This window comes from Uloborus diversus, chromosome 10 (genome assembly GCF_026930045.1).
Source record: "Uloborus diversus isolate 005 chromosome 10, Udiv.v.3.1, whole genome shotgun sequence".
Taxonomy (NCBI): Eukaryota; Metazoa; Arthropoda; class Arachnida; order Araneae; family Uloboridae; genus Uloborus; species Uloborus diversus.
The window spans coordinates 111,964,933-111,986,070 of NC_072740.1; the positions used below are offsets into that span (position 1 = coordinate 111,964,933).

Consider the following 21,138-nt stretch of genomic DNA (forward strand, 5'->3'; position numbering starts at 1 on the left):
CACTCAATATCAATGAATAACAAATATGAGGGAGTAGAATAAATGTTAGAAACGAGCGTTGCTGTTGTGAAAACTTGATGCCGTGGAGCTAAATCCTTATATATTATTTCTGTAGCCTGTTTTTGTTTTCTACGCGAGATTTTCCTCAATTCTTGATCGATTTCTTTGATTTATACCTTATTTTAAAGCTTATCGTGCAGACTACTGACGAAAAATAGACCCACGGTCTAAAAATTGTTTTTTTCGAGCAAAAAAACCTGTTTTAAAGAACCAGAATGAGGTTTTCGGTCAAATTTATAACTTTAACTTGCACTGTTACCGACAGAGCTGAATAGCTTGATCGGCAGAGCGTTCGACTGGTAACCAGGAGAAAGCAGTGTTCGGGCCCACGTCCGGACAATCTGCATCAAAAAATTAGAAAAATATCGCGCATTACATGAACAATGAATAACAAATATGAGGGAATACATGAGGTACAAACGCTCCTAGCTGTTATGAAAACTCGATGCAACACGGAGCTAAATGGATACTCAATTGCAAGGTTTTTTTTTAAGCTTTGGCTCCAGGAAGAAAAAGCATAATGTAAGCGAAAATATAAGTATCAGGTTTAAGATTTCAGACTACATTGGAATTGTTTTTTGTTCAGTAAAATATAATAAATTGAAATAAAGATTCTTCTAATGAGTTTTTGACTCTTTATACAAATAAAAAAATACTACCTCAATTTAAAGGGTAATATATATATTTTTCTTCTTTTTGCAAAAAAAGACAAATAGCGTATCACATTTTTACTACATTTGAAAAGCTACGCTTAAAAAAGAACTTAGTTCAAATTATTTTGTATTTTAACCGTGCTGTTAAATGATGAACACGTGCTGCCATCTAAGTCATAACGGTTCAAACAGCCTGCGATAACAAATTTTAAAAATTTTCAAAAATAAAAACACTTCTCGGCAAGAAAAAAAATTAAAATTACCTGTGGTTTTATTTTTTTCGGTAGAGTGTTCGGCTATAAACTGTTTGAACTTCGGGCCAGTTCGGGCTGTCCGACATAATAACAAATTTACAGTAATATTACGCATTACATGTACTCATAACATACAACAGATAACACACGTAATGAAATAAATGCAGTGGGAATGCTTTTTGGTGTTTCGACTCCTTTATGCAGGCTACTGTTATCATTCAGATAAGTTGACTGCTAATCGAAGGGTGTTCTTCCCTTTTTTTAAGCTTTGACTCCGTCCAGACCACTGAGCATAATGTAAGCATAAAAAAAAAGTAATAGATATACCTCAAGGGAATTCTTTTTGTGCAGAAAAACATTTTCATTGTATACTGAAATGTAGATTTTTCTAATAGCAATGTTCGAACTTTTGTACAAATGAAAAAATACTACACCAAATTAAAACTACGAGTTTCAACCAGTAAATCTTTAATTATTTATTCCAATACGATATAAAACATCAAAATTATTATCAACTTCATTAGTAAGAAATCATTTTCTATTCCTCTGCTTTCGGCTGAAAAATAAAAAAAAAAACATTTTGTCTACGTTCGAAAAATTACACTTAAAAAACGGACTCAGTTCAACTGGTTTTGGTTTTGAAATTTAAGTGTTTGACTAAAAGAAAAACAAGTGCGGGCTTTTAAGCCTTACAGGTTAAAGAAGCTTGCTATGGGAAATTGTTGAATATTCAAAAATAAAAACACTTATTTTTTCAACCGAATTAATTACTTCTCTAGAATGTTTGTTTCAATCGCTACGTGAGATCTTCCTCATTCTTTAATCAAATTCCATGTTTTGCGAATAATTTTAAATCGTATTATGCTGACTAATGACAAAACATAGACGCATGATCTTATTATATTTTTTTTCGGCGAAAAACTTTTTTACTGTGTTTTATTACGCATTCGTTCAATGAATAGCATTCGAAAAGGAAGGCACAGTTGCTAGGTTTGTTGGAGCGTCGTACTTTTAATCAGAATGGCTCCAGTTTGAATCCGTGTCACTAAATATCTCTTTTATGATTTTTTTTTCCGTCAGATGCTCACATGGGCAGGACTGTATTTGCCACAACCTGTTTTTTCACATGCAAAATTACTGATTTTTCACGTGTCACTCAGCCACACTTTTAATGATATTTATATTTGCATTGAAAATACGTACAAACAAAAGGGGAGCGATGATCAAATTATCACAACGTTGTATTTAACGAGGTTTTGTTTCTGATGTCTTCAAATTACATGCCTTCTCTTGTGCGCTTACTTTTTCCGTTTACTTTTTTCGGTTTTTCTTCATAATATTCTTTCTTTGAAATTTTTAAAGAGCGAAATGCCTTATGAAACGATTCGAAAAACAGTGCGGAGTTCCGCACGGGTCGACTAGTATTGTGTTATTACAAAGATTACTTTCACAAACTTCACAAAAATAAACTTAGTATTCTACCAAAACACTATCAGTAACATACCCGAAACGTTCATGAATCAATCTGTAATTACGTTTGACGTTTCGTTTCCGAGCTGGTTTCACAAATTCATCCTAAAATTTTATTAATTCTCATAATGACAGTATTAATGAACTTTTAAATAACTTAAAATAACTTTTTAACATTGAGACTTCGAAATCTGAAGAGTGTTAATTAAAGCTGAACTATACGATAACACAGGTAAACAATTTAAAACATGGAAATAAATAAATAAATAAATAAACAATTAAGAAAAACTTAGAAAGATATTAACATTAGCTAATTACATAACAAAACATCGACAAAATGGGGGGAAATGACCATATGTCAAATATTTTGTGTTATTTACTATTAAATTACTTCATAAAAACCTCAGAAATGATGGCTTCCTGTGGGTGAATATTTTATGGCGCCCCTTCACCTCACACAGAATAGAGAGAAAAGTACCGAACATTTTTATAAAAATTATTAGATAATTGAACACATGAAAGTCGAAATTTATGTGTACCATGAAAGACAGGAATTAAATCTAATTAATTAAATTGATCAATTTGCATTCTACATGGATGCACCACATGTTAGTTGTTGTTGTACCGAAAAGCTCACGTTTTCGTGGACAGATTTTTATCAAAAATTAAAGTTGGACAAAATGTGACATTGGTTTGCTTCAAGGTACAGATAAAACTCTTAAATAGTATAATAATGGTGTAGCATTCTGTTAATCCTAGACGTGGCTGTGAGATTTGAAAAAGAGGTTTTAAAATTTTAAGGCTTTTTTTTTCTTGAATTTATATTTTCTTGATATAGTGGGACTAGTCGACCCGTGCGGAACTCCGCACTGTGCTTCGAATCGTTTCATAAGGTATTTCGCTCTTTAAGAATTTCAAAGCAAGAACATTATGAAGAAGAACCGAAAAGAAAGTAAGCGCAGAAGAGAAGGCATGTAATTTAAAGACATCAGTAACAAAACTTCGTTAAATACAACGTTGCGATAATTTGATCATCGCTCACCTTTTGGTCGTACATATTTTCAGTTCAAACATAAATATCATTAAAAGTGGCTGAATAGTGACTCGTGAAAAAGCAATAATTGTGCATGTAAAAAATACAGGTTGTGGCAAATACAGTCGTGCCCATGTGAGCATCTGACGTTAAAAAAGAAATATTAAAGAGATATTTATAGGCACGGATTCGAATTGGCGCCATTCTGATTAACAGCCCGACTACCCAACAAACCTAGCAATTGCGCCTTCCTTTTCGAAAGCTATTCATTGAAGGAATGCGTAGTAAAAAACAGTAAAAAAGCTTTTTGCCAAAAGTAATAATAATAATAATAATAATTATAAGATTATGCTTCTATGTTTTGTCATTAACCAGCATGATACGATTTAAAATTATTCGAAAAGCATGGAATTTGATTAAAGAATGACGAAGATCTCACGTAGCGATTGAAACGAACATTCTAAAGAAGTAATAAATTAGATTGAAAATAAGTGTTTTTATCTTTGAATATTGAACTATTTCACATAGAAGGTTGCTTTATGAGTTACGGCTTAAATGCCCTCACATGTTTCTCTTTTAATCGAACATTTAAAATTCAAAACCAAAACCAGTTGAACTGAGTCCGTTCTTAAGTGTAATTTTTCGAACGTAGACAAAATGTTTTTTTTTTTTTTTCAGCAGAAAACAGAGGAGTAGAAAATAATTTCTTGCTAATGAAGTTGATAATACTTTTAATGCTTTATATCGTATTAGCGCGAATAAAAAATTAAAGGTTTACTGAGTGAAACTCGTAGTTTTAATTTGGCCGTAGTATTTTTTCATTTGTACAAAAGGTTGAACACTTTTATTAGATACATCTACATTTCAGCATACAATGAAACTGTTTTTCTGCACAAAAAGAACTTCCTTTAGGTAAATCTAATATTTTTTTATGCTTACATTATGCTGAGTGGTCTGAATGTAGTCAAAGCTTAACAAAAAAGGAAAAACACCCTTCGATTAGCAGTCAACTTATCCGAATTATAACTGTAATCCGCATAAAGGAGTCGAAACACCAAGTAGCATTCCCATTGCATTTATTTTATTACGTGTGTATGTTATGAGTACATGTAATGCGTAATACTAATATACATTTGATATTATGTCGGACAGCCCAAGCTTGCCCGAAGTTCAGATTGTTTATAGACGAAAGCTCTACCGAAAAAAACTTTTCAATTTAACCAAACAAGTAATTCCAGTGCTTTTAAGCTTTATTAAAATATGAACACACACACACACACACAGGCTATTTTTTTTTTTTGTCGAAAGCGACGTAAAAAACTGGAAAACTGAATTAGAACTTTACTTTAAAAAAAAATGCATAAGAACAACAGGCTGCATCAAGGTTTTGAAACAGCAAAGGGCGTTTTCGAAAACTTGATTTTTCTACCGTAAGTCTATTTTTCGTCATTAGCCAGCCTGATAAGTTTTAAAATGGGAGGGGAATAATATATAAGATAAGATATTAAAAAGAAATGTTTTACTTTTTGAAAATTTTTACAATTTGTTACCGCAGGCTGCTTGAACCGTTATGACTTTGATGGCAGCACGTGTTCATCATTTAACAGCACGGTTAAAATACAAAATAAATTGAACTATGCTCTATTTTAAGCGTAGCTTTTCGAATGTAGTAAAAATGTGATAAGCTATTTGTTTTTTAGCAAAAAGAAGAAAAAATATATATTTTACCCTTCAAATTGAGGTAGTATTTTATTTATTTGTACAAAGAGTCAAAAACTCATTAGAAGAATATATATTTCAATATACGATTTATTATTTTTTTTCTGAACAAAAAACAATTTTATTGTAGTCTGAAATCTTAAACCTGTTACTTATATTTTCGCTTACATTATGTTTTAATTTTCTTTCCAGAGCCAAAGCTTCAAAAAAAAAAAAAAAAAAAAAAACACGTGCCATTTCGAAGTAATTTAGCACAAAATCACTGAATGTTTTCAGATCAGCAAGGAGCATTTCCTTCTCATTTATTCTATTCCCTCATAGTTGTTATTCATTTACTTCAGTGTTCATGTAATGCGCGATATTTCTCTAATATTTTCTGTTGCAGATTGTACGGACGTGGGCCCGAACACGTAATCTTCTGGTTACGAAGAGAACGCTCTGCCGATCAAGCTACTCAGCTCTGTCGGTCATAGCGCAAATTAAAGTTTTAAGTTTGACCGAAAACCTTATTCTGGTTCTTTAAAACAGGTTTTTCGGCTAAAAGAAACAATTTTTAGACCTTGGGTCTATTTTTCGTCAGTAGCCAGCACCATAAGCTATAAAATTAGCCGTAAATCAAAGAAATCGATCAAGAATTGAGGGAAATTTGGCGTAGAAACCAAAAACAGGCTACAGAAATAATATATAAGGATTACGTTGAGTGGTCTGGATGTAGTCAAAGAACACAGTTCGATTGACAATTAACTTATCCGAATGATAACTGTAGCCTGCATAAAGGAGTCGAAACACCAAGTAGCATTCCCACTGCATTTATTTTATTAGGTGTGTATGTTATGAGCACATGTAATGCGTAATACTAATATAAATTTGATATTATGTCGGACAGCCCAAGCTTGCCCGAAGTTCAGATAGTTTATAGCCGAACGCTCTACCGAAAAAAACTTATCAATTAAACCAAACAACTAAGTCCAGTGCTGTTAAGCTTTATTAAAATATGAACACACACAAAGGCTATTTTTGTTTTTGCCGAAAGCGACGTAAAAAATGGAAAACTGCATTAGAACTTTGCTTTAAAAAATGCATAAGAACTACAGGCAACATCAAGGTTTTGAAACAGCAAGAGGCGATTTCGAAAACTTGAATTTTCGACCGTAAGTCTTTTTTTCGTCATTGGACAGTATGATAAGTTTTAAAATGAGAGGGGATTAATATATAAGATAAGATATTGAAGAAAAATGTTTTTATTTTTGAAAATTTTTACAATTTGTTATCGCAGGCTGCTTAAACCGTTATAACTTAGATGGCAGCACGTGTTCATCATTTAACAGCACGGTTAAAATACAAAATAAATTGAACTATGCTCTTTTTTAAGCGTAGCTTTTCGAATGTAGTAAAAATGTGATAAGCTATTTGTTTTTTAGCAAAAAGAAGAAAAAATATATATTTTACCCTTTAAATTGAGGTAGTATTTTATTTATTTGTACAAAGAGTCAAAAACTCATTAGAAGAATATACATTTCAATATACGATTTATTATTTTTTTTCTGAACAAAAAACAATTCTATTGTAGTCTGGAATATTAAACCTGTTACTTATATTTTCGCTTACATTATGCTTTAATTTTCTTTCCAGAGCCAAAGCATAAAAAAAAAAAAAAAAAAAAAAACCGTACAATTCCGAAGTAATTTAGCACAAAATCACTGAATGTTTTCATATCAGAAAGGAGCATTTCCTTTTTATTTATTCTATTCCCTCATAGTTGTTATTCATTTAATTCAGTGTTCATGTAATGCGCGATATTTCTCTAAATTTTTTGTTGCAGATTGTCCGGACGTGGGCCCGAACACGTAATCTCCTGGTTGCGAAGAGAACGCTCTGCCGATCAAGCTACTCAGCTCTGTCGGTCAGAGCGCAAATTAAAGTTATAAGTTTGACCGAAAACCTTATTCTGGTTCTTTAAAACAGGTTTTTCGGCTAAAAGAAATAATTTTTAGACCTTGGGTCTATTTTTCGTCAGTAGCCAGCACCATAAGCTATAAAATTAGCCGTTAATCAAAGAAATCGATCAAGAATTGAGGGAAATTTGACGTAGAAACCAAAAACAGGCTACAGAAATAATATATAAGGATGATTTTTTTTCAAACTTTAGATACAAATTTGGTGTTCCCTATTTGTTAATTAAAAGTAAGAGAAGGACAGCAATTCTCACAAACCCCATTAAAAAATAACGTATGCAAAAAGAGATAAAAAAAAAGGTGGAGGGGGGGGGGGAACGAATAGCTCATATTTAGAAATAAGAAAAAAATTGTTCAAGCTTTCTTAACTCTACTTCCCAACAAAATGTTTGCAAATATCGATTCCGAAAAAAAAAAAAAAAAGGAGACTGAATAAGCAATAGATGCGATCTAAAAAATAAATTAAAAAATGAAATAAAACAAATACCAGAATTAATCTATTAAAGATAGACAAAAAAAAAAAAAAAAAAAGAAGAAGAAGAACAGCCAATATGAGGGGAGGGGGATCCTCTGCTAAATAAATTATTAAATATAACGATAAACAAAAGATTCAATAAGTGATGAAAAGATTTAACAACTACAAAAAAGTCAATAATAACATTAATGAATAATTTAGCTTCTACGCATAAATTTATAGTATCAGTAGCTATCCACAACGAGTCAAAGTATGGCAAATCGAAATCAGTTAACAAACTTGATCGCCGAAAAAAGAAAGAAGATTAGAAGAGCAAGGCCGGTCATTTAAAGTCAGGGAGTTAATTACCCCGCCCCCTCAGCTTTCAAAAATTAATATTTCTGCATACAAGAGTGAGTGTTTTTTGTGGTTTTCCGATAAAAATTTGCATTGAGTAAAAACCCTTTGTCACTTCAACGGAAAAATTCGAAACGACACGAGCCTGAAGAAAAGATTCCACATACATACTAATCATATGTATTACCGTATGACTCTATGTTAATCACGTGATAAAAAAAAGAAAGGAAAAATACCCTTTGGTAATAAGTCACACAAAAAAAAAAAAATCCAATCGCTTTTGGGGGTGCATTCGGAAACGCGGATCGGTCGCCTCGGTGCAACCGTAAGCGTTCGGAAACGCTTGCGGTGGAACCGGTGACGTCACTTAACCGCGTTCGGAAACGCTGCGGTTGTTTTCTGGCGGTCGACTTGGTAGCAACCTGTGGCACCGCTGTCTGGAAGCGGTTAGCGAGATCACAAACGTCACAAAGTCTGTGTTGGCCAATCCGGTCGTGTTTCATGTTTTGATCGTAACGCACGTGACTTGCCTATTATGAAATTTACGCTTTGATTGGAGTGGCGTTTGCTGCTGAACTAGAACTACCGCGGTTTAACCACGAGCGTTCGGAAACACAGCTGTTCTACCGGAATTCCTAGAGAAATTTCAAATACGTCATAACCACACCGGACTAACCACGCGGTGTAACCGGTGGATCGTTTCCGAACGCAGCCTGGGAGTTTAGGGACTCGAGGAGTTTCTAATTCATACTCGTGTTCAGGGAAAGTATTTTTAAGAGTTGGCAACCCTGCGGTTAGCCTAGCGATACATTGTAAACAAAACAGCGAGACTGAAGATAGTTCTGCGTTGGTTGGCGGCAGATGTAAATTTGTGCGCATGTTTTAAGAAGGAAAATTATGTTTAATGACAGTACTTAATCGGAGTCCTAATTGTCTCAATACTAAAAACAAATGATTCAGTAGTAAGTATGTTGCAGAACATTATTTTCATTTTGTTCTTTGATGGCTATTTTCCTTTTCTTTTGCAGAAGGGAAATTTATCTAGACGATAATCCCAAAGTAACTGCGATTCTAGGTTATTTAAATAATTATTTTGATGATGTGTGATAAAATTCAATGTTCATGTTTCAATACTTTTTTCAGCATTTGAAGTCGAAACTACCGTTAGTTTATCTTCCTTTTTCATTTCAAAGTTCAAGTGTTAGCAGATCTTAGTTACCGTACATACAACATATAAATCAGTAAGGTAAGCAATGAACACAACCCGAATTTTATTTGGTCATGACAGTCCTAGCATGCAATATATATTAACATACTAGGATTGGCAACAGACCAGACATATGGAGGGCCCCCTCTCTCCCCCCTTTGCTTTTTAACAACATATATGTGTATTGATGTATTTTCCCCATGCAATATCACCTCCCCCCCTCCTGGAAAACTTGCTAAATTTAGGCTTAATTTGCAATATGGCTTAAAATATGGAAAGGAGGAATTGTACCCCTAAAGTCATCTGTAGGGATTGGTTTAGAAATGATGAATGGTTGAGTTTAATTGATCATGTGAGACAGATGCAGTATAAAATTCAACTATAGCACTTGGAAGCATAGTCATAAGCAGCTCATACAGGGGGGCTGCGAGACAAATGCAGTATAAAATTCGATGTGAGATAAATGCAGTATAAAATTCAACTATATCACTCGGAAGCATAGTCATAGGCAGCTCATACAGGGGGCCTGCAAGACAAATGCAGTATAAAATTTGATGTGAGAAAAATGCAGTATAAAATTCAACTGTAGCACTTGGAAGCATAGTCATAGGCAGCTCATACAGGGAGGCAAATGCCCTCACTTTTAAAAGTAAAGGGACTTTGCCTCTCCACTTTCCCAAGTTCAAAATAAACGATCAACCAAAAAATGATAAAATTGATTGATTCATGTGTTTAAAGAATGAAGACCTGACTTAATAAGTGGGTTTTATATTTTTCTCAAGTTATTATTTCATGAAAAGTAAAACTGAGCTTTAAATTAAGAAAAAAGTGTACTGTGGCCGTCCATCCCAATTTTTGAGGTCTCATCCATAATTTTTAGGAGTCATTTACTCAATAATAATTTTAAACTTCAACTCGTAGAAAAAGTCGGCTGTAGGGGCACCACAGACATAACCTGCTCCCCCCCCCCCACACTTCCTCTGATCGTACCCCCCCCCCCTATTTTTTTGATACACCAGAAGCCTATGAGCACAATGTTCACTGGCCAACTACTGTAGCAGTCAACAGTGATGAAAAGGTTAACAAGCTGAGATTGTTTTTCACGGAACTGATGTGATATACCCCACCCTTGGCGACTTTTTCCTGTTGGCGCCAAGAAAACGATGTATGACGACATATGTCATACATCGTTCTTAGCGATGCTTTTTTAGCGCCAACAGGAAAAAATCAGATTAAAAAACATGATCAAAGCACTTCAGAACACAATATAAAAACAACATAAAAGCACAACAAAAAACATCACGAATATATGCTTCAAAAATGTACAGGGCCGGAGTTTTTTGTAAACATATTAAAATACAATGAAATAAATTATTGTATTAATTACAAGTCGAAACTAATGCATTAATTTTTTTTTTCATCATTTCTCCGGGATACGAGCCCTCGGTCTCATAGTACTTTCGTAATGAGAGCTCGGCTCGCCGGCCCTGCTTCGGTCTCATTGCGAAAGTACTATGAGACCTCTGGCTCGCCAGGACCTCGCTCCGCTCGGTCCGTTATCCCTCCGACTGTCAATATACATTACAGTCGGAGTATGGTCACAGTTATGTATATTTTCATGGAGACACCCGAGGGTGGCTCCTTCCGTTCAGTGTACAATAATGACACAGTTTTAAGTGTGAAATATGCACCATTATTGTGCAGATTTATTAATAAAATTCAGCATTTTTAAGAGTACAACCGAGAGAACTTTCAATTGTTAACATAAAATTCAGTACCTAAAGGAGGCACGTTAATGTCTAAATAATTCGTGGCATCGATAAGAATTAACTTTTAGAACAAAATAACCGTACTATTTCTGTAAAATTAATTTACATACAGTAAAAATAAAGTTAAAAACTACAAGAACCCCTCAAGGATTTGTAAAAACAAAGAATTTTGGAAGTGAGAGGTTTTTTTTGAATTCTAAAATAAAAAACTTACCTTTTTATATGGTATAAATATTCACACTCAGTCTAAAACAATACATCATATGACAATGGCACGTTACAGATACACACCACGTTGGAGTTAACTTTTAATTAACCTTCAAGTTTGAAGAAACTGGCATTTTCTAATGTTTTTACTTCAAAACACCACTACTGAATTTAAACTAACACAAAATAAGCATTCCTGTAAGGTATATTGTACGAAACAACACCACGTATCTCTCCTGCGTGAAACCCAAACAACCCAAGTAAACAAGTTTGAACAGATCTGTAAGATTGCCTTCGGGTTGCTAAACACAGGTTAGTTTGGCCAGGGATGCCATGCATAAAAAATTATCGCCTCATTGGCGAGAAAAATATTTTAATTTTGTGCAAAAAAATCGAATGTCGCCAAATGGGGGGGTATATCACATCTGTACCTTTTTCACTTCTTTGTTGTTGCTCTTATAGTGATCACAGGCTTGCTCTAACTGCTATAGCAGCCAACAGCAATGAAAAGTTTAATTAGCATAAGTGCATTTGTTTTTTTCATTTCTATGTTATTTTTCTTATAAAAGTTATTCACTGTATCTGTTAAGTGAAGTGAACATTTAATTTACACTTTGAATTTTCATTACAAAATTAAGTGTATTTGCTTCTCTATTTCCCTGAAACTGTAAGTAATTATGTGTATGTAAGATTATTAGAAATATATTTAGTGTACATAAATTTCAATTTTCATGTGCATTAGAACCTGAGTTTTGTTGATCTGAAATGTCCTCAAGATCAAAGAATGCTTTTAAAAACATATATGGAAATTCTTGGATTTAAGAACTTGTAAATGTAGTTAGATATCTTGTAAATCATCCAGTTATATGTCCTTGTTCCTATATACTCTGATCTGATCATGTTTGGTGACAGAAAACTAGTTTTGTATGTTAATCAACTCCAGATAGGCTAAGTGCATCAGTGCTCAGCTAGTTAAGTCAGTCACAATGACATAAAACTCCTTAGAGTTTATCTAATTAATGAGTAGTTTACTATTTTTTCTAATAGTTAACTTAACTACTAAATATAACTAGTTCCTGAAAAAGTAGTAATCTGTTAGTTGAAACTGTATTATCTTTACTAGTAGATAGTCAACTATTTTTATAGTTGCCAAGCACCTATTTTAGGGAATTCTCAATAGAAAACAATGATAATGCAAGAGAAATCCGCAATCACATGCAGAGCAGGGTACAGAAATGTACCTTACACCTAATCACTTATTCAGGCAAAAGGAATCGCTCAATTACTAAAGCTCTAGAAACTTCTTGTGAAAGTAAGTCAATAGAGTGTTTTTAAAGGTGTTCTGTGCCTATGTGCCCCTGCTCACACACACTCTTCCCATTTTTGGTATTTCAGGCTTCTTTTTGAGCAATCACGAATTGCTTATAACTTTAGCTTGACCATTGAATGACGTCCCCCCTTCTTTGATTTTATTTTTCTGTGCCCATCATGGGTGTAAGACCTTCCGTCTCGGGATAGATTTCCATCTTGACGAAATTTCCATTCGATGACTTTCCTTCAGTTTTTACTTTAAAGAAATAAAAAAAAAATGGGTGTTTGAAAATTTGGTTTAATCATTATACCGTTCCATAACCATGAATTTACATTGATATTCTCTTGATTTTCTGCCATGAACTTGTTTTGTTTGCCACATGGCTGCTGGACTTTTTTTTTTTTTTGGCTTTTAGACTCTTGCCATTTAACTTTTTTTAGGTAGCTCTGTTACTGCCAGCTCACTGCATTGCAGAGACTGGAGTTGCTTGCTATTCTCGAAGATTTTTTAAAATAATTTCTTTTTGTCTCCATTTAAAATATTACACTTTTGTCTCTCCATTTTTGATTATCCTTTCGCTTTTCTTATTAATTTACATTTTGTTATCTGAACTTTACACGCTTAAACGAAAATCATGTGCTCTCTTAAATGTCTAAAGTTGAATCTGAATCACTGGTTGAGAGTGATTGCTGTGGGGACGGAATGTTTATGCTAACGTAATGCCAATACGCGTCCAGAGCAAAGAGTGTTCACATAGCTGGGAAAAACAGGAACTATCAGGGATTTTGAAAAATCAATAAAAATTGGAATTCTGAAATGAATGGGGAAAAATCAAAAGCTGGTTTGAAACACCGATGGGCAACTGTTCCTGCATTTTTGACATGTTACATTTAAATATCGACCAAAACTTGATGAATCGCCGTATTCTAATGTCTTTGAATTTAACACTTGCTAGAATGAAAATAGGGGAGGGGGGAGAGAAAGGAAAGGAGAGAAGAATAACAGCAGTGCGAACTTGTGAAAAAATGCTACTATTGCAAAGGGTGTGAGCCCCTGCAAATTTAACAACGTCTTAAAACGTTTATATCTCTGATAATCTAAAAGAGAAGGGGAAGGGGGGATCGAGGGTTCCAGAATAAAAAATCTAAAAACGCACTTGTAGGCCATTTTTGAAGTTAGGGGGGGGGGGGTTTCCCTCTCGAAACATTATCAATATTGAAGTTTTCAAACTTGGGGTTTTCTTTGGCAATGTGGGAAAGGAAGAGGGGTTGCTCTTTAAAAAGAAAAAATCTTAACTACAAACTTATTGCCTTTTATTAAACACGATGGGGGGGGGGGGGAGTTCCGCTGCCCCATCCTAAAAACTTCCCTTTTTCTGAAGTTTTAAGAACTCTGTTCTTGGCTATCTTTGGATGACTTAAGTAGGAAGTGAGTCGTAAGCTTCTTGCGAAAAGTTTCTGGAATTGAAGTCTTAAAACTTTAGATTCTCATTGGTCATGTATATAAGTAAGGGGTATATTGCTTCTTAAAAAAATTTAGAATTGGGAGCCTTAAAAATTCAAATTTAGGGCATTTGTGGGGAACTTAGGGGATCTCCATAACCTTCCCCCATCTTTCCTTCTTTTCTAGTTTGTTTGTACTACCTTAGTTAGAGCGTTCCGATCAGAACAGATTTATGTTGTAAACCTTATGTCCAAAGATTTATTTTATTGATGGAATAAAAATGTTTATAACCGACAAAAAACTAATAACAGAGAGCCCCAAACATCATCCAACAACGTCTAAAATTGTATTTTTGGAACTTCAATTTCGAAATATTGCCGAAAGGGAGTTCCTGAATTCCTATCCTTTGATAATTCATCCAAAAATGGATAAACATCATGAAAGATGGTGCACTATTTCGTTTTTAAGGAATTAATTGCAAAAAAATTCTGGGGAGAGTCAACAACCCCCCCCCCTCTCTCTGATGGTTTTGAAGATAACGGAATATTGCGATTTTGGAACTCCCAGTTTGAAAAAATTTGTGTAAGAGAGTGTTTGATCCCCATCCTTTCCCCGAATGTTACCAAAATGACTTACCATTGTGTTTTAGTACTTTAATTTAAAAAAAATTCCGTGTGAGAGCACCCAGAACCCCCCTCCCCATTATTGGCGGTTGACTACATTTACCTTTTCGGAACTGCGACACATGGGTGCAAAATATGTCCGATCCCGCGATCTAGGATCGAGGGAAATTTGAACCATCTGAGGAAGTTTTGCAGAGTCGATTTTTTTTTTTTTAAGTTTTAATTTTCCGATTTTTTTTGCAAGTGGCTTTTGAATGCATTTTCTTTTGCATCACCACTCTTAATATTTTCATTAACTATTTGATAGTAAATATTAGGTAGGACATTTGCATTTAATAATAAATATTAGATAGGAGATTTTAATTAAAACTTACATGTATTAATTTAATTTATTTTTTAGATACCTAGTTCTACAAGTTCATTCTATTAGTTTTTAAGATGCATTTTTTTTTCATAATTATCTATACCTATAGTAATAGGAATAAATTGTTATCTGAAACATAAAACATATTGTAAAATTTTGGGGAAATTTTCCTGTAGATTGGGGGAAAAGTTAGCAGTAATAACATTTTCTGCACCCCTGCTGCGACATAAAAAAAGTGGCGAAGAAACACAAGTAGGGACAAAAGAAAAAAAAAACGCTTGAATACTACACTTAAATTTAGTTTCATATTGATAGAAAAGTCAAAAGCTTACTCTTCAAATAGCCCAAATTCCAAAACTGGTGCAGTTAAAATCAACAACATTTACATATGTAGGATTTTCATTAACACTAGAACCGCGAATGGGGTCATTTTGACCCAAAAGCAATTTTGTTTCCGATTTCCTCAAAAAGTTACGGACTAAATTGAAAAAAAATTCGTGACTTTTCCTATTTTTATACCAATAATAATCTGTGAAACTATGATACGTTAAATACTTACCACTTTTTTGTTTTTAATACTTATACCTAAAACCGCGGAATGGGTCATTTTGACCCCATTATAATCACAAGCACCAAAGTTGCAGTTCAACGTTTCCTAGAATAGGAAAAGCTTTTTCAGTCTTCTCTCCATTTCCCAGATGAAGGCAAAACAATACTTCAAGGTCAGTACATTGTTACTGATAACAGAAGTGCGGGTGGGGGGAGGGCGTCTGCAGTAGTAGTAACAAGTGTTGCAGACGCCCCCCCCCCCCCCTCCCCTAACGTTATCGTTCCTTGTGGGAAAAATGCGTCTGGTTAGTGTATTCAAGGAATGTTTTCTTTCTGATGTTTTTTGTTTCGGCCTAGAAGGTAAAGTGGTGAAACTAGCGCACATCCGGTTCTTTATGGTCACAACTGGTTGTTCGCATTGCCTTGGATAGTTTGATTGTTCCAGTCTGTTTGATTTTTGGCGCTTTGTTTACACGGAGATAAAATTGATCTGATGTGGAAATGGCTGGAAGAAATAGGCGTAAATTAACAGTTAGCGAGGCCCTCAAATATATGCGACAATGATCGGAAAATGAATCCGAAAACGTTAATGATGGAGAAATTGTTTTCAACGATAATGAATATGGGCCCCCAGATGAGGAAAATATTTCCTCGGATGTAGATACCATATCTAATTTTTCTGGACAATGTACTAGCAGAAAACCTACTTCTGGGAGGAAAAGACAATAGTATATAAACGAAAAAAGTTGTCAAATTCAAATCCAGATGAAATAAAATCTGGAGCTTTTGTTACAAATGGCGAGGCCCTCGAATATATGCAACAATTATCCGAAAATGAATCCGAAAACGATAATGGTGAAGAAGTTGATTTCAGCGATGACGAATATGTGCCCCCAGATGAAGAAAATATTTCCTCGAATGAAGATACCGTATCTAATTTTTCTGGACAGTGTAATAGCAGAAAAACTACTTCTGGGAGGAAATTTGCACTACAAAGTGAAATGAATAAATGATTAAAGTTAATGGGAGAGAATTTTATATCTTACTATTATATTGTATAATCTTAGTATTACTGTTGTTCATCAAAAAATTTTTTTTACCTCTTTCTAAACATCAAAGAACCCATTTTAAGCTTTGGGTCAAATTGACCCCTGCCCGCTGTTTTAGGTATACGGAAATTTCTGCGGTTCTAGTGTTAAGCAATCATGCGTAAGTAGGGGTGGGGTGATGGGGCTCAAAATATTTTCCGTCATGAACACATCACCAAACTTTCATCTGTGATGCTTATAATGCAGGTGTCCACGTGCCTTGGAATCGAATTATTTATAAGCGACCTTATCAACTTTAGACAATCCTTTTTGCGCAAAAACTATCTATCACACAACATCCGTCATCCCCTGGCATTCATTTGAATTTTGCATCCAAATTTGAGTCTTGCATTCAAATTTGAGTTTTGCATTCAAATTATGGTTGAGATAAAAAGCATTAATAGAAACAAAAAACCGAAGGAGTACGGTCTTATCGCAATTTGTGATCGCAAAAAACATAATTTTGAATTCGAAATTCAAGCTATTTTTTAACTCTTACATGGAATTTGGAAAACTTGGCAAAGCAGATGTAATGTAAATGAAAAAAAATCTTTGGAAGGCAGGTTTCTGTATCTGAATCAAAATTTCAACCATCTATAATGTCTGTCTTAACTTGGCTCGAGTTCATAATGTAAATAATTTTGTTTCTGTAAGAACTTGATCTAAGTGTCTCATTTTGTTTATTTATTTTGTTTTGCTTGAAATTCGGAAATTAATTATATTTTCTCTTGTGTTTCAGTTCTCATTATGAGCAGTTATCCAACATGTATACTGTATTCGTTGAAAGCAATTTAGCAAAGCCATTATCAGGAGCTTTAACACTTGAAGTCAGTCCTACAGAAACCGCTCAAGATGTAGTTAACAATTTTCTACTTTCTTTACAAAGAGAAGATGGTATTCCAGGTTTAGCTATTTTTGATAAAAATCATCGTAAACTGGACTGGGACACAACATTAGAATCTCAAGGCATACTTGAAGGATCAAAATTATACATTAGTTATGATAGTAAGTTTTCATTTTCATCTGATGCCCAAAATCTGAAATTTTTTATCAGTATGATTTTATGTAATTGAAATTATCAATATTAATGTATCTTGTGATTCCACGTTATGTGTGGGACAAAGTGGATCAGATTTTTTAATTCATTTATGCATATACAGTCAAACCTCATTAAGGCGAAATTCGTAGAACCACAACAATTATTTCATGTTAACCGCATTCACCTTATCCAATAAATTAGTAAGTGGTTATTAACTTATAGGACTAAACAAGTAATTTATGTAAAGCTATCTTTCATGATTTGCAATTGCACTTAAATAAGTTTTGATGGTATGTACAAATTATTTCAGGTTAAAAGTTAAAATTTTCTGACCTTGTGAAAGTACTTTACTTGTCTGATTTGTTGAGTGACAAAATGTTTCCCAGCGTGGCTTTTGATTGTTATTTTTTTATATGAAGTTTTCCTGCCATGTGCAGGTCAAACTTGTGGCCATCAGTTTTAGACTTTGCTGTTGTAAGAAAATATCTTCTGAATCAAACTTTTGAAATAAATTAACATAACTCTGTAATAGACAAAATGGAACCCAAAAAGGCATTGCTACAGCTTCTTAAACCTGTAAATCTCTCACTATTGCTTGCTAAAACATCATGATAAAAGAAATGCATGGATTTTTATGTAAAAAACATTTTTTTTTGATAACATTTTTTTTCCTTGCCTTTAAAAAATTTAATAACAAAATAATAAAAAATTTCAAAGCTTTCTGCAAACTTGAAACATGTTCTGTGAATGACGTTGGCTTGTTTGTCTATATTATCTAGGTCTGGTGAGCATATGATTTTACTAAATCAGTTAGTTAAAAAAAATTTGATAAATTGTTAAAATAGAAAAAGTTGTTGAGTATTCTGTACTTGGTATATAATATTATCCATGATGCTTTGAATTTTAACTTTGATTGGAGTCATGCATTTAGATTCAAATTGGTTTATCTATGCTAGTAGATGTATCGTTGCCTCAGAGTAACAGTAGGATATCTTAGTGTTAGTCCTGGGATTAGAGGTCTTTGCGTTGCTCTGAGGCGACGATATTATTGAATAACCCACTGCTCTGAAAAGAGTGTACTGTTTTTGCATATTGTTCAAATATCATACTTTTTTCAATTCGTGAATATCAAGTAAGTAATACTTCAAATCCTCAAAAGTTTGTTTGAAAGAAATTACTCTATCCGATTTAAAAAGGAAAAAAAAGGAACTAATATCATATATCCCACCCTTGGTGACTTTTTCCTGTTGGCGCCAAGAAAGCCTCGCCAAGAAACCGATGTATGATGACATATGTCATACATCGTTCTTAGCGATGCTTTTTTAGCGCCAACAGGAAAAATTCAGATAAAAAACGTAATCAAAGCACTTCAAACCACAATACATACAAAACAGCATAAAACATAGTGAATATTTGTTTCAAAAACACCAGAAACTAGAAAGTTTTTGTACACAAAGAAAAATTACTAGAAGGTATTTAAAATGCTTAAATGAACAAATTACTATCACAGCTCCCCAAGAAATATGTACCAATAGAAAGAAAATCTATTTTCCAACACGCATTCCACATACTTGCCAACTCTACTGTTTTTAACGGGAGACTCCGGTTTTTTGCTTCCATCTCCCGATTTCCTGTTTTTGGAGTTTTTTAGTCATTCAATCAAAAAAGTTCTTAATAGATGGCACCCTTTTCTAGTCTATCAATTTCAGGGAATAAGAATTTTTCCAACTAATAACTAATTTAGTAAAAATTAATTTTTTGGAAGCTTTCCACATTGCATGTTCAACAGAGCCCATGCTTTGCCGAAAATTGCAGCAGATTTCAATCCTTTTGCATCTTGAAAATATTTCAATGATTTTGAAAGTTTGAAGTTATTTCAACATATGCTACCCTATACCTACGTATTTTATATTTTATTTTCATTTTATAATTCTTTTTTTCCGGATTTTAGTAATTAATTTTTTTGTACCTACTTTTTTGGTAGAGACTGGGAAATGTACGAAACTTTAAGCAAATTCTCTTCTTATTATTTGGTTTTTCCTTTGCAGTATATTTTTCTAGCTGCTACCAGTTAGCTTACATCTGCAAAAAATCCCTATTTTACTTTAAATTTAGTATTTAAAAAAAAATTTAAAAGCATAATTTGATTATTCTGTTGGGAAGAAATGTCATTGGTGAATCACCTGTCTATGTATCTCTAGTAGAATCTCCTGTTTTTTTTTCTTCGAAGGTTGGCAAGTATGATTTCATCAAACAAAAACTTTTCTCCATACTCTACTAAAAAAAAGCAAAGCGATTCAATATGCGATGTTGAAAGCGGAAAACATCCCTAAAATATGACTATTTCAGCCAAAAAAATGCTTAGTTATTCAAATTTTGATGTTTGGAAAGTAAAAATGTCTCGACAGAACATCCCAAACATAAACAATACAAAAATACCATACATTAATTTGCTATCCAGAAATGCTTTCAAAATACCTACCAAAAATATCTACTATATTTTACACAAAATAACACTTCATATTTTTATAAAACGCTAGAGTCAACTTATTTTCAGAAATTCAGTATATAAAGGAGGCACGTTTATAGAATATGCCTGAATAAAACTTGACATCGATGAAAATTAATTTTTAGTGTAAAATAACCATACTATTTTTGTAAAATAAATTTACATGCAGTAAAAATAAAGTTAAAAACTAGAAGAAACCCTCAAGATTTTCCAAAAATAAGGAATTTTGGAAGTGAGAGGTTTTTTTGAATTCTAAAAAGAGGAACTTACCTTTTTATTGTATAAATTCTCACACTCAGTCTGAAACACAACAACATATTAAATGATGGCGCCTTACAGAGACACACCCCAAGTTGAATTTTATTTTTAATTAAGTGTCAAGTTTGAAGAAACTGGCATTCCTAATATTTATTCATCAAAACACAACTACTGAATTCAAACCAACACAAAATAAGCTTTCCTATAAGGTATATTGCATGAAAAAACAAGAATTTATCCAATGTGAAAGGGCTACAAGTAAACAAGATTGAACAGATCTAAGATTACCTTCTGGTTGCCAAACACAGGTTAGTTCCTCCAGGGATGCTATGCTTAAAAAATTATCGTCTCATTGGGGAGAAAAATAATTCAATTTTGTGCAAAAAATCGGATGTCGCCAAATGTGGGGGGGGGGGGGATATTACATCATCTCGGGATTAGGAGGATTCGGTACATCTGTACCGAAAAAAATAGAAGTGAAATTTAAAAATAATAATAGTAATACTTTTTAAAAATAAATGAAAAAGTCATGAACTTCGTTATTGACTTTTTTCCCAGTTTTTTTTTTTTTTACAGTAAGTTTCTTTGTTTTGTATTTTTTTACACGCTCAAACATATATTTTTTTTGCATAGTATTAACCAAGTTCTCTTTTCAATGAAGTATTTTGTGTGAATTTCTTTTGAAAGCAATGAATTTGATAGCTATTTAATTTTTCAGCTTCAGTAAAAATAAGTATGCGTTTGCTATTATACAGTCTCTATCCAACACAAAAATGGATTATGCCTGAAAAACTCAAATGAAATTTACAAACCTT

The 21,138-nt window shown here is 33.3% G+C and overlaps 1 protein-coding gene across 4 annotated transcripts in view; it reads left to right on the forward strand.

Moving 5' to 3' along the window:
- The window catches only part of LOC129231543 (ectonucleoside triphosphate diphosphohydrolase 1-like), a 102,956-nt gene that overhangs the window by 20,527 nt on the left and 61,291 nt on the right, over window positions 1-21,138 (forward strand). The window contains exons 1-3 of one of the 4 annotated variants that reach the window (XM_054865888.1): window positions 8,773-8,917; window positions 9,099-9,201; window positions 17,257-17,522. In XM_054865888.1, coding sequence (XP_054721863.1) covers window positions 17,282-17,522 — 241 coding nt within the window. In that variant the 5' untranslated portion in view covers window positions 8,773-8,917; window positions 9,099-9,201; window positions 17,257-17,281. Of the gene's footprint in view, window positions 1-8,772; window positions 8,918-9,098; window positions 9,202-17,256; window positions 17,523-21,138 lie in introns of those variants that run through there. The other 3 variants (XM_054865887.1, XM_054865886.1, XM_054865885.1) reach the window with 3 other exon arrangements.